This window comes from Pecten maximus, chromosome 9 (genome assembly GCF_902652985.1).
Source record: "Pecten maximus chromosome 9, xPecMax1.1, whole genome shotgun sequence".
NCBI classification, from domain to species: Eukaryota; Metazoa; Mollusca; class Bivalvia; order Pectinida; family Pectinidae; genus Pecten; species Pecten maximus.
Genome location: NC_047023.1, coordinates 16,883,367 through 16,897,162, shown reverse-complemented (window position 1 = coordinate 16,897,162; position 13,796 = coordinate 16,883,367). Strand labels below are relative to the sequence as shown.

The window sequence follows — 13,796 nt, the reverse complement described above, 5'->3', positions numbered from 1 at the left end:
CGAACTCGCCAAAGAACGCAAATGATATCAAGGTTTCCGGGACGGCTTTCATTTTGTACATTCTGTGATGAGTACTCTAGAGTCAACGTAAAATGAGAAAGGTAGATACAGAGATTCTTAATTTCTAAAATCTAACAATGGCAAACACTGCACTGTACTATATGTCATTGATACATTATCTTACCTGCTATACTTGAACGAAATAAATCTTTATTTATTTCTTTTTTCGTTTCCGTATAATTTTGTTAGCAAAAACCAGTTTTATTTGAAAGTAACGTTTGATTTCTTCAGTAGTGGGAAGTGTCTTGGCTAAATCTCAAATTTATTTTTTTCTTATTTATGAGAACTTAAAACTGAAAATGACATGATAAATTGTGATCTTACGTATGTCAACATGAGCTTATGTGACATTTTAAACAATGTGGAATGCTAACATCATGGTTATTTCATTTGTCTCGAGGTTGATACAAATTATGCAGATAGGAACTCGGATATGAGGAAGAAAGCCTATCATTCCCTCTCAACAACAGTAAATTAGTATGAATTATTGATACCTTTGTACATTACCGTTTGATGAACATCAGGGCTATAATAGTTGTGTACCGATGAAAACATGACATATGCGTGCTGAAACACTAAACAGATGGATGGAGAAATATATCCTCGGCTTGAAGATGGTAACGAAATTGACAACCAAAATAAAAATTATCACTGATCGTAATACTAGGTATGCATGTTTATTGCATAAGAAATATACCGCGTCCTTGGATTGCTATCTTAATGATAGTGGTAGGTGGGCGATATATAATGAACGTCTACTATATGTTAAAGTGCCTCTTAATACTGTCAACGTGATACGTTTCCAGATTACATTCTGTTTCTTAAAAAAATGCAAATTGCATAAAAGTCGAACTTCAAAAGAAAATATCAAAAAATCACACCACAAATAATACAAGAACCTACTATTTTATTTTTCAAAGTGCAGATCTCCACCTGTTTAGAAGCTAGTTATTTTAATATCAGCAAATCATCACTATGTGAGTTGAAACAAAATGCGATTTAAGATTTCTTTGGAGTTGGGAAATTGTACACAGTCGATACGTATCATTGATTCTGAATTGGGTGTTTCTGGAAATCACCGTTAAACATATCAGGACGGCCTTATCGTATACAGAAGCTATGTTTATATAAAGAAAATGAAGCATATCATTTTATATCATCACAGCATGTTAGCTATAATTCTCACTGTAAGTTATATATTTTGAACGAATATCTATCATGCGTCTTACCAGGATATCATACAGTGAGGAGAGTGTACCAGTATATCGATGACAATTAAGAGTCTACATTTCCTGCCTGTAAAGTATATATATTCAACTGGAAATTTTTACTGAATATACAACTCAAATGAAAAAAAAAAAAAACATATTCCAAAAAATAAATAATTACAGCAAATATCATCTGATATTCAAAATCTGTTATCATCACTAACTGAACAAAACATTTAGCCCCATACGGGCATCTACATTAACATGTCATTTGGAAAGTATCTTCAATATTATGTTCATGCATCCTATATGTATATGTGGTTTCTTAGCATACTTTTAATTCTAGCTCGAAAATAAAAAAAGAACCATTTTGAAATCGAAGTCTATTCAGAAGGGATCTAAGATATCAGTGGTGATTAAATGAAAGATTAATGAAAAATCTACACTGTATGTCGAGATCGCAGGTACTGACATCAGACCAGCTTTAAGAAAAGGGTATTAGTGGCATTTCCAAACAACATCATCGTTAATATGAAACGATATGCTAACTTTATATATTTACAACAAGTGCGAAAAAAAAAAAACTTACATCAATAAATGGTATGATTTGCTGTGGAAAACCCAACTTAGTATGCCATACCTGTTCATGTCCAATCAGGGATAGAACCCCATGTGGCCGTTACGTTCGAGCAGATATAGCGACTTCTAATCCATGACGTGCAAACAAAAATGTAATTTTACCTCAAAACTGATTAAAAGAGGCCAAAATAAGAATAACCAATAAAAAGGATACCGGAACATTTGCAAAAGTTCAAGGATAATAAAACTACATTGTACCAAGTGCTCCGAAGTTTGTTCTGGGTTTTGTATGTTTGTGTCCTATTTATATATTTATGGTAATTATAGTGACACCCCATTAAAACCACACAACTTGTCAATGTAGCTTGACACACTTGCAGGTCACACTGACAATAAGTCTGACATTAGCAGAGAGCAGTAAGTTGAAGTAATGGCTGGTTTGTCTCGGTCGGGGACAAAACCCAAATGCATCCTCAATGGAGCGAAAGACGGGGAGGCACTGAGGCATTAGGAAGAAGTCATGAACAGAAAGAAAATGTTAGAAGAAAGAAAAACAATCGAAAATGCCGCGAAAATGTGACGTCACAACATAGCCATTGACGTTGCGTATTTATTTGTGAAGAAGAATCCTTTATAAGATTAGTTAATTGTACATAAAGCATTTTGAAAATCAATTTCAAAAATTAATTATAAGCGTTGATGTCAATTTCATTTTTAGTTTTAAAATGCGTACGAAGCTTTGGTTTGCAAATTCATATTTGTTTTCCATGCCATAATAAAACTTTAAAAAAATACATCTATGCTTAATTATTAAAAAACAAAACAAAAATTTAAAAAAACAAGTAAATGACGAAAAATGTCTAGCAAAAACTTAATTATCATTATTGCCCTTGAAGTTAATTCCATCATTTTACATCCAATAGGGTCAAAAGGAAAAGCACTGAAAGGCTATGATATCATTTTTTTCATCTCATATAAACGAAGTTTAATAGAACGATTAAAATAAAAACTGTTTTTAGATTGTTTGATTTAGGTAAAATTTTGACTTTGATCATCAGATAAAGCCTAACAACATCAAGTATCTCAATTAAGGTCACATACCATTACTCCTTCTAAATTAAATTTGCCCCCTTATTTCAACATTTCAAACATTCAGGAAAAAGATATATCTAATTAGCTTTCTTTTCGTTTTGTTTGCTAAGAAAGCATGTAACACTTGACGTTCAAATAACATGAGGATGGAAAATGTATCAGCAGATGATATCTTCATTAAAAGAGCCTCTCTTACACAGACTAAGATCAAGCAAACACCAAAAGAGTATTTGTATAGCATATTGAGAATATTTACAAACCTGCGCGAAGCTAATGGGTAATAACGAGCTAGTGGCTAGCGCTGGCTAGAACACTTAAATGATTGTAAACAGTAATTAAAGGTTGGGTTGCTCGGCATTTAGACCGATAATTGTCGTAATATATTCATGCTGAGCTTCATATTTTGAGGAAAAACATGGCGAGACCGAGACGCTGGAAAGCTTAACCCATAGTTCTGTAGCCGCGCATGAAGAGTTTAAACAGATCATGATAGAGCATCTAGGTCCAACACTACACTATACATCGATACGTTAAAGGTGTAACGTTATGTAACAGTGGATTAGAAACATAACTAGACGTTATGTAACAGTGTATTAGAATCATAACAAGACGTTATGTAACAGTGTATTAGAATCATAACAAGACGTTATGTAACAGTGTATTAGAATCATAACAAGACGTTATGTAACAGTGTAATAGAATCATAACAAGACGTTATGTAACAGTGTATTAGAATCATAACTAGACGTTATGTTACAGTTTTGGTTTGGTTTATTTTGTTTAGCGTCCTATTAACAGCTGAGGTCATTTAGGGACGGCCTCCCGTGCGTGCGACATGCAAGCGGGTGGTGAGAGCGTATGTGTGTTTTGGGAGGCTGCGGTATGTTCGTGTTAAGTCTCCTTGTGATAGGCCGGAACTTTTGCCGATTTATAGTGCTACCTCACTGAAGCATACTGCCGAAGACACCCAGCAAGACACCCCACCCGGTCACATTATACTGACAACGGGCCAACCAGTCGTCCCACTCCAATTATGCTGAGCGCTAAGCAGGAGTAGCAACTATCATTTTAAAGACTCTGGTATATCTCGACCAGGGGACAGCACCCAAAGCCTTCCTCACAGGGGCGACCGCTCAACTAAAGACCAAAAGTGAGGCATTGTCAAGGGAGACATTAGGAAGAAGAAAGCTGTTAAGAAAGAAGAGAAAAGATAAGATCCCAAATTTAGTCGCCTCTTACGATCATGCAATGGGGGCAGCAGATACAATTCTTACGCCCTACCTGCAGGGCAGTTATGTAACAGTGTATTTGAATCATAACTAGACGTTATGTAACAGTGTATTAGAATCATAACGAGACGTTATGTAACAGTGTATTAGAATCATAACGAGACGTTATGTAATAGTGTATTAAAATCATAACGAGACGTTATGTAACAGTGTATTAGAATCATAACGAGACGTTATGTAACAGTGTATTAGAATCATAACGAGACGTTATGTAATAGTGTATTAGAATCATAACAAGACGTTATGTAACAGTGTATTAGAATCATTACAATACGTTATGTAACAGTGTATTAGAATCATAACGAGACGTTATGTAACAGTGTATTAGAATCATAACAAGACGTTATGTAACAGTGTATTAGAATCATAATTAGACGTTATGTAACAGTGTATTAGAATTAAAACAAGACGTTATAAACAATGCACATGTAATAATACCTATTTGTGGATAGGGTAGCGAGCCGCGGTGTTCTGTTAGATGCTTACCGAGCATGGGTTTTGGGTTTGAAACTTCCTTTCCGAAAACACACCAGCAGAGAGAAAACAGAGAAATAACACAATTTGATTGTTGAAATCATTTGTTGTAAAAATGTGGTGGTAAAAAAATATCTATCCAACCTTCTCGCCCTTAATATTTCTTAAACACAGCTCCAAGTTTCTGTAAGTTTCGGATCTGGTATTACACCATTTGGTGGAAGATAACATCTCAGACATTCTACGGCACGGCCTAAAGACGACACAAGAGCTTGGTTCAATTTTTGTTAACTATGTGGAAGTTTGTCTGGCCTTCCCGGGGACAGATCTATTTGTTAAATAAGTTCGCACAGACATTTGCATTTGCGTGAGCGCATCGAACAATTACAACAATATGTATAAGTTATTTGTCCGGTGTTCCCAGGGACAAATATTTTAGGAATTGAATTACTGAACTTAGACCGCTGACACTCTCTCGGAATACCCAGGATCACTTGTGGACTTGAACCTACAATGTACATTGTATGTACTTGCACACGTGAACTTGGTTTAGGGCGGGCCATATGCTTGTCGGCAGTTCGATTTTTTACAGGTTAAGTAGCCGTGACCAAATACGCCAAAGGATAGAATACAAGTAACTAAAGTATTTTATACCTTACTATGGTCTTATTATCTTCTCATCGGTTACAGAGTTTTAGAATTATAACAAGACGTTATAAGGCATCACACAAATGAAGAATATACACGTGTACCGTCACTAACGTAAAATGCTGATTCTTGATGTTTCGGGTCAATACAAGATAAAATATGCCGTCAAAGGGCATCATGAACAAGTAGAATGACATTTTCTAATGAACCTTTCTAATTAATGAAATATCAAAAAATAAGTTGTAATATGTGACGTTCAATTCCACCTGACCGGCCAGGCGATTAAGTGCGGGACATGAATGAATCGGAGAAAAAACTTGTGTTGTTTTAGTTGTACTGCTAGTATATGAACATATACGGGAAACTATCTTTATATGCCATCCCCCTAATTCACATTATTACATTTGAACAATTCATTTTGTATCGAGCTGAAATGCGAATATTTGCAATGTTGTTTTACATTTTTTAATTGTCATATTCAAATTTGATTTCCTATTTTTTTAATTCGATGGTATATTATTTCTTACAAAACAATTTAGACAATTAAACGCTGTGGGGTTCTATCTCGCCGATTTTGTGACGGCATTCTGATGTGATGCCATTTAAGCTATTTCATAATGTAACATGGGTGATTACTGATAGATAAAAGGTAATTGTTACTTTTTAAAATAGTGAAGCTGCTTCACACGGGAAAGAAGATAAAACAGAGGGAGGGAGGGGGGATTCCTAAAGGAATGGTTTAAATAACAAATCACACTTACCCTGACATGTGGAATTGTCCGTTGCTTGTACCTAATACATACCAGCAGCTGAAACGCAACAAGCCAATTAAAAAGCCACTGACATAGTAATACCGAAGGATAGCCTGATGTGTAAGTTTGATAACGTCGAACATTATACGAATAATCAGTTTTATATTGTTCAAAAGGGCCAATCAGCTGCCTTGCAAAATGAAGGAAAATTTCTTCAAAAACTAGAATTCCAGTTAAAAATTTAATTCTTCCTTGAGAACACCCAACTTGTTACGCGTTGTTGAAACCACCCCGACATTTACAGTCGTAAACAGCATCTTATCAGTGAAATGATGTGTATCAAAAGCCACGATATCGTCAGCAGGTGCAAATGAAGACAAATATGATTTTGAAAGCAATAATAGTTGTTTCAAGCTACGAATAAGAGTTAATGAAACAATACTTTCGTTTTACAACTGTTACCGATACATTTCGCCTCTCTCATCATGGCTATTTCTCTTTCGTCATAAATCAAATAAGCACCTGTTCACTGAATACCTATGTTTGAATGTACGTTGTGAGTTGCAGGAAATGAAAGTGATGAGGATAGTATAATGGTATGCAGCTACAAAAGAATTTCTTTGTCAAACCTTTTGCATTGCGTTTTTCATTGGATAAGTAATATGTCTTTGTAATATGTTTCGTTTCTCTCGTACGTTAATTAATTCCATTGTTATACAAGAGTAAGACATAAATAAATCATAAATTTAATGGAGAGTATAATGAAAGTTACATAATCAATATAATATATTTTTGCAGACGAATAATAGAATCATATCGATAAGTAATTTTCATTCTTAGAAGGTAGCGGTAACGAAACAATGACAGTGGTTGATTGCCGGCTAGCCTGAGAACATGGCTGATATAATAGGCATTGCCTCCCTTTGCATATGAATTCTCGTGTTTATTGTTCACAGTTACTAACTATCATCTGTCAAGGTAGTAAACTTGCAGTAGTTTATTTCATTCTTACAACATGTGGAGCGGTGCGGTGGGATGGGGTGCGGTGCGGTGTGGTTCGGTGCGGTGCGGTTTGGTGCGGTTTTGTGCGGTGCGGTTTTGTGCGGTGCGGTGCGGTGCGGTGCGGTGCGGTGCGGTTTATCTGTAGAGATACATCTAAGAGTGCTGAATTGAAAAAAATATAAGTTAATTAATAGGGGACAGTGTAACTATTGTAAATGTATTGTCATTCTTGTTTAATCTGTCATTGAGTAGTACACAATCGATAGAGCCATACTTCCAAAGGTGAAAGAATTTGTTCCTGGTTGTACATAACTAGCTGGCTATTAAAGGTGAATGAATTGTACATATACCTCGCCCACCAGAGGGTTGTACATAACTGGCTATTAAAGGTGAATGAATTGTACCTCGCCTACCGAACGGTATTTATCTAGATTTTAACCTTAACACCAAAGATTGTAGTTGCGCCGCACCTACCAGAGGGCTTTACCATTTAAAGTCAGTACACTAGAGCACGTTACATTAGTAAGTAAAAAAAAAAGAAAACAAATAATAATAGTAATGATAACAAAATGGCAATTATAATGTTTGGTAACGGAAATATCACGGTGAAAGTTCACTCTTTATGAAATCTTAGCATTCAAATAAATAATGGCGACGACGACGACGACGACGACGATGATGATGATGATGATGATGATGATGATGATGATGATGATCGAAATCGATTGGTACCTGCTTTCCTCGAATTCCTTTCTTACCTACATGCATGATTTCAGATCTACCAATTGCATTTCATTAAGTGGCATTTTTGGTGAACACGGCGACCATGGCACGCTCTGGTTTGCAAACCTTATCAAACATACGATTCCTGTGCCACCCGTACATTTCCCAAATTTAATCATAACCAGTATCATTATACGGCGGCGTTTTATGTAACATTAGTATGTGAAATCAGAGAGTACAGATATAATAACGTTCGTGTCTTTGGTAACTTTAAAAGATAACTAACTCGAGTGAAATAAACAACCACTCGTTGTGTAACCTCTATGTATTGATAGACATATCCCGTTACTGAATTTTCGCCTCCAGGAGAGTGAATTAAAGGCGATGTTATTTAAAACGGCCATATAAGGGACATCCTTACAAGGTAACTGTTTTTATTTGCAACTGACACCAAGATAATCTGCATTGAAAGGTTTTTTTATGCCTAAAATGTTATTTAAATAGTGTCAGAGGTCACCAAGGAAAGCGATTTATACTGCTATTTTAGTAAGAGAAAATACATAACCCGTCTCCCACCATGTATTTAATACACCATATGATCAACAAAATGGTACTTCCCGGTTCAATACCTGTATTTGTTAACCCGAAATTCCCACCTATATAGCAATGCTAAATAACCAGCTCAAAACATATCGTACTCTCTTTCATAATGGCTCCATACTTCCTGCTTGTTGTTGATCCACAAATTGTGCAAAATTGCTCTGCTAGTTGTAAGTATTGAACAAATAAAGCTTACAATATCAAAATTTATAAGAAAAGAACATTCTCTCCAAACTTGTTTTCACAATAGATTTGCATTAGCAGCCATATCATGCGTCGGCTATTTTCAGCAAGTAACGGTCTCTAATCGTGTGGACACCTTGTATTGACAATACATCGTGTCACGTGTTGCGTCTCCACAATTTTACAGATGACTAGCTCATAGATGATGGTTCTAAGTATTGAATTAAGATGTAAAACCAAAGGGAATATAATATGTATATGTGATTATAATAAAACTACATCTTAAATTGTTCTGATTGACTGAATTAATGTCAAATGACTGCCCGTAAAAAACAATATTGACCTCTCATGCATATTCATTAACTGGCTTTTTCAAAATTATATTCTGAATGAAACCCCCTTAGCATTGTGTAACACTATCAAATCTGTAACAAACACGTTCAACAAAGACAAGCGTTATCTCTGAAACTTCGAGAGTGATTATAATATTTGTAAGGTAATGTTTTAGGTTTAAATGAACTTTGGGTGTGTATAAAGTTCAACTTCCTGGATCGAGTTTATAATGTTTAATGTATTTGTAAATCCTCATGAAGTAGTCTCTTATAAATATATAAAGAACATTTTTAATTTCATTTTGTTATTAAACCATTACAGCATTTAAAGTGCTATTGACCAGAATAGAATATCGACCGGGAACGATTTTTTAAACCATTGTATTGACTTCACTTTATTGCATTTCCACCTCCAGGAGAGTGCAATAAAGCCGTATTATTCAAAACGGCTATTTTAGTTACATGATTACATGGTGTCTGCTTTCATTCAAATATAACAAGATCAATTATCATTTCTCTGGGCATTAAATGCATGGCTTTCTTTCACTTGTGTGTCTTTTGAACATTTAAATGTGTTTGATCTGTATAAATAGGTTTTATTTAAGTAGCGTTATATACCACATCACCTGTCTCCTGATATGTATTTGATACACCACATATTACCAATAAAATGGTACTTCCTGATTCAATACCTAGAATTTCTAGATTTGGGATTCCCTATAACTATATCAACGTTATATAGACTGTCCTCATCACGTCGCACTTTCATTCATATTTCAATATGGCTCGACATGTGCTTGCCCTCCTCCTGCTGGCGTCAAACACTCTCCTGGTTGTTCCACAAGCTGTACAGAATTGTTCTGAGAGTGGTAAGTATTGCATAAATAGTACTTATCTTAAGTTATATTCACAACCTTTATGTGAAATGTGGCATAGATATACGTCATTCTGCTACATTGCGTATTGACAGACGAGTTTTGTCATGTCTGCGATCAATCATTTACTGTCAAAAAAAATATGATGGAATGATTCCAAACAGACATAAATTTTATATAGCGTTTGCTTGTGTACAGCATATGAGATTGACTTGTTCCTCTTTATATTTCTTATTGCAATCTAATTCTATTTGTCCTAAATGGCTGAAATCGTCGATGGACCGTAAGACAATTCAATATAGTACCATCTCGTACACATTATGTGCCACAATCCCAGAATGTTAAGCGCTACGAAAGATCGATAACTTCCATCTATAAATCGTGTATATCGCCGCCGGAAGACTTTTTGAAGAAGTCATTCTCTTTCGTAAGGCCTTTACTATCTTTTTTTGACAGACTTTGGTATGTCTCAGCGGGGACAAAACTAAAGCCGTCCCTCCAGGAGCGAATGCTCAACAAAAAATCTTGTTTTCACTCATATCAGTTTCTAGGTTAACTAATAGTATAACCGTCCATCCCCTGACTACACTATTGTATACTCCAATCACTCATCAGTCGATATTGCCTCTCAGAAATGTCATAATATCTGTAACCTTACTGTAATAGTTGTTTTCAATATGACATATTTTTATAGATCTACTGTATATGTAAAGGAATTATATCATTGCTGTCCATCTTTCGTTAATTTGTATTATATATCAAGGATTGTAAATTGTATAATTTAAACTTTTAGTATGCTTATAAGCCGTAAGGCTTAAGTTGAATAAACATTGAACATTGGGGGAAAAAAGATCAAAAGTGTGGTAGTTTAACGTGAATGAAGAAACACTGTAAAAATACATCTACCAGTTGGAATTTTCGTATTCCAGCTATTACGAAAATTCTTATCAAAACGTTTTTTGTTTCTTTACTGAAAAATTACATCTAATGAAAGTGTTAATTTGATTATCGTGTCTCTTAACTTTGTTTCGTGAAGCTATCAAATTGGTATTATGACATGTTCTGGTAGAAATAGTTCTGACAGTATGAGGCCCCGGAAGAAGCATTTCCTATCATACATGAAACAACTGAATATTAATAGCATGGCATTTTCTATAAAATGGCACGTATTATCCAAAATATAATGCATACATTTTACATATATTTAATTGATTTTTATCATAAACAATTTAATTACATTTTTTTATTAAATTGAATCCAACAGAAGCAATGATAATATTTCACCATAACTAAATATTGACATTACCTTGTTACATTTTGTATTTCTAGATTTACCTCGCGACTGCCATGACTTGCTTGATGCGGGCAACACAAATAATGGAGTATACACCATATACCTAAACAAGAGATATGGCGTCCGAGTCTGGTGTGACATGGAAACGGATGGAGGAGGATGGACGGTAACTTGTATATGACTGTTTGAAGCTAAAAAATGTCAACAGCTGTAATTTTCTCTTCATATGACTGAAATCAATCGTCGTTGACTTTTTCTTTTTAAATATTTAATTGATACTGACTCATGAAATTACTTTCATGTGACTAGAATACATTATGTAAAACAGCTCAAGAGTAAAGTATGTTATCTTAGTTGTTGTAAAGACATAGGCCCCTCCCCCTCCCCCCCCCCCTATTAAGTAAGGATTATCAGCAAAGCCGACTAGTACTTGTAGTTGATGGGGGGGGGGGTATTGTTTTTACAATACAATGATTGATTGAATACATCAACATGCTCCACAGGTTTTTCAAAAACGAGTTAATGGATCGACTGATTTCTACAGGACATGGGATGAGTATTCTCTAGGATTTGGAAGGCTTGACCACGAGTTCTGGCTTGGTATGTAGTCATGGCGTTTACTTTTATTTAATACTTTTAAGAATTCATACAAGAAATTTATTTTCATTCGTACGTTTCAATAAGTCTTTGAATTTTTTTAGGGAACCAGTATCTCCATTACCTCACTTCGTCTGACTGGTATATGTTGAGAGTGGATATCGAAGATTTTGACAACAACACACGTTATTCCCATTACAACATATTTTCCGTTGGGAGTGCAGAAGGTCAATATAGAGCTTATGTCGCTGGGTATACAGGAGATTCAGGTAATTTTGTTGGTCAGACTTTTCTATCTGATTATTTGTAATCGCCAAGTGCAATACAGTGCGATAAGAATTACTTGTCGTTTCAACCTTCGATTATCATATTGATTATCAACCAACGAATATGTTTCGATAACGAAAACATATATCGTTTTAGCAATTTAAAAAAAATTAAATGCTGTTTTGTATTTGAAAGTGGTAACTTTAACTGTGAAAGAATGCCACATGTACGCATGATTAGTATTGCTTGACTTGTTACATGCCTAACTAAAATCTGTTATTGTCTCGAATTTTCGCCGAAGTAAACAAGGATCTAATAATTTCCTTAAACAAAAACAAATAAGACTCATTTCACTTGTGCACTAGCTGTTCTCTGCTTCGAGCTCGTTCTTCCGCACATAAAGGGTTCAGTATAGGGTTTGAGGTAACTATGAAGGGTTGCGGCATTTCAGTGCGACGTCACTTTAAATGACACTTGAGTGTCTATAATGTCTATAGACGCATGTCTTTAAATGTGTATTCAGTGTATTCGAGCAGGAAAAATAAATTGCGGAATATTCGCTCTTTAGTACTGGGTTTTTAAAACTTTCGAGCTCTAGAATATCTTACGAGTGCTAGACTGCAGATATCTACTTATTATTCACATATATTCTTTGTGTCATCCGTTTAGTTTGATCTTTTCATATATATCTATATTTCTTATATTTTACAGGAGATGATATGTCATTATGTAGTGGTTACCGATTTAGCGCGAAGGACAGGGATTATGATGCCAATTCCGGTTTTGATTGCGCAAAAGGCTACCGTGGTGGATGGTGGTACGCGGCATGTCATAGGGCAAATCTAAACGGTCTCTATCTCCGAGGGCACACAACCTCCTATGCCAATGGCGTTGTTACGTTTAGTTTTAGAGGATTTTATTACTCTTTGAAAACTACAAAAATGATGGTAAGAAGGGGATGGCGTCCGCCCCAAAGCCAGGCTCTGAGCCCATAACCACAATCAACATCTGAATCCTTGAACTAAACAAAAACTTATCTTTTGACCAGTTTGTACCCGTTGCGCTGGCTTTGTATAACTTCACAAACATTATCGTGAGACGTGTTGTATCTATATACCTGTCTTTATCATAACTATTTGGCTACACTTCATCTTTCAATTATCGCTACGAAGACAATAACTCAACGACATGAAGTTAGATACTTATGACGTCATTATAGCGTTTCCAAAATAACACTGCGCTCATCTATATGCTATTTGCATGTGTGTCATATTTCTGTTGATTGAATGACAATATTGTACTGCAGATGGCCTATTTCTTTAATAATGGAATCACGTAGTTATCAATATAAGCAAACAGTCGCATTATGTAACTTTCATATACTGTTAATGAATAAACTCAAATGTTTATATATAAATAATTGGTCATGCAAACACTATTAATACAGTATGAAATATCGTTTCACGTGCTGATTTTCCACACAGTACGTCAGTTAAGTCCCGTTTCCACAAACTGTGTTCTCTTTGCCATCTTTTCACATTAAATAAATCTAATTTAACACGAATTATTGTATTTGATGTAATTAAAAGGATTTTTGTCTTGAATAAAACGGAAATTACTGGCAGGACACAGTTAAATATGGTATGATGCATTGGCGGGATTATCGTTGTTTTCTAATGATTCTACATCTTTTCGTATAGAGCTATCGCTATAGTGCACCATATGTATATTGTAGAAAGCTACTGCTATTCAAGGCCTCAAGGAAAATGATAAAAATCCTTTCAATTCCTTCATTCCTCAATTGTCTCCTGTGGGTAGGGA

At 35.1% G+C, this 13,796-nt stretch overlaps 1 protein-coding gene across 1 annotated transcript; it reads left to right on the top strand.

Annotated features, from left to right (window-relative positions):
- The first annotated feature begins 9,679 nt into the window (after positions 1-9,679).
- On the top strand, positions 9,680-13,396 carry LOC117335213 (ryncolin-2-like). The gene is made up of 5 exons (XM_033895199.1): positions 9,680-9,811; positions 11,147-11,277; positions 11,615-11,711; positions 11,813-11,977; positions 12,687-13,396. Exons 1-5 carry the CDS (start codon positions 9,724-9,726, stop codon positions 12,968-12,970), a joined length of 765 nt encoding a protein of 254 aa, XP_033751090.1. The 5' UTR covers positions 9,680-9,723; the 3' UTR covers positions 12,971-13,396.
- Positions 13,397-13,796: the final 400 nt, after the last annotated feature.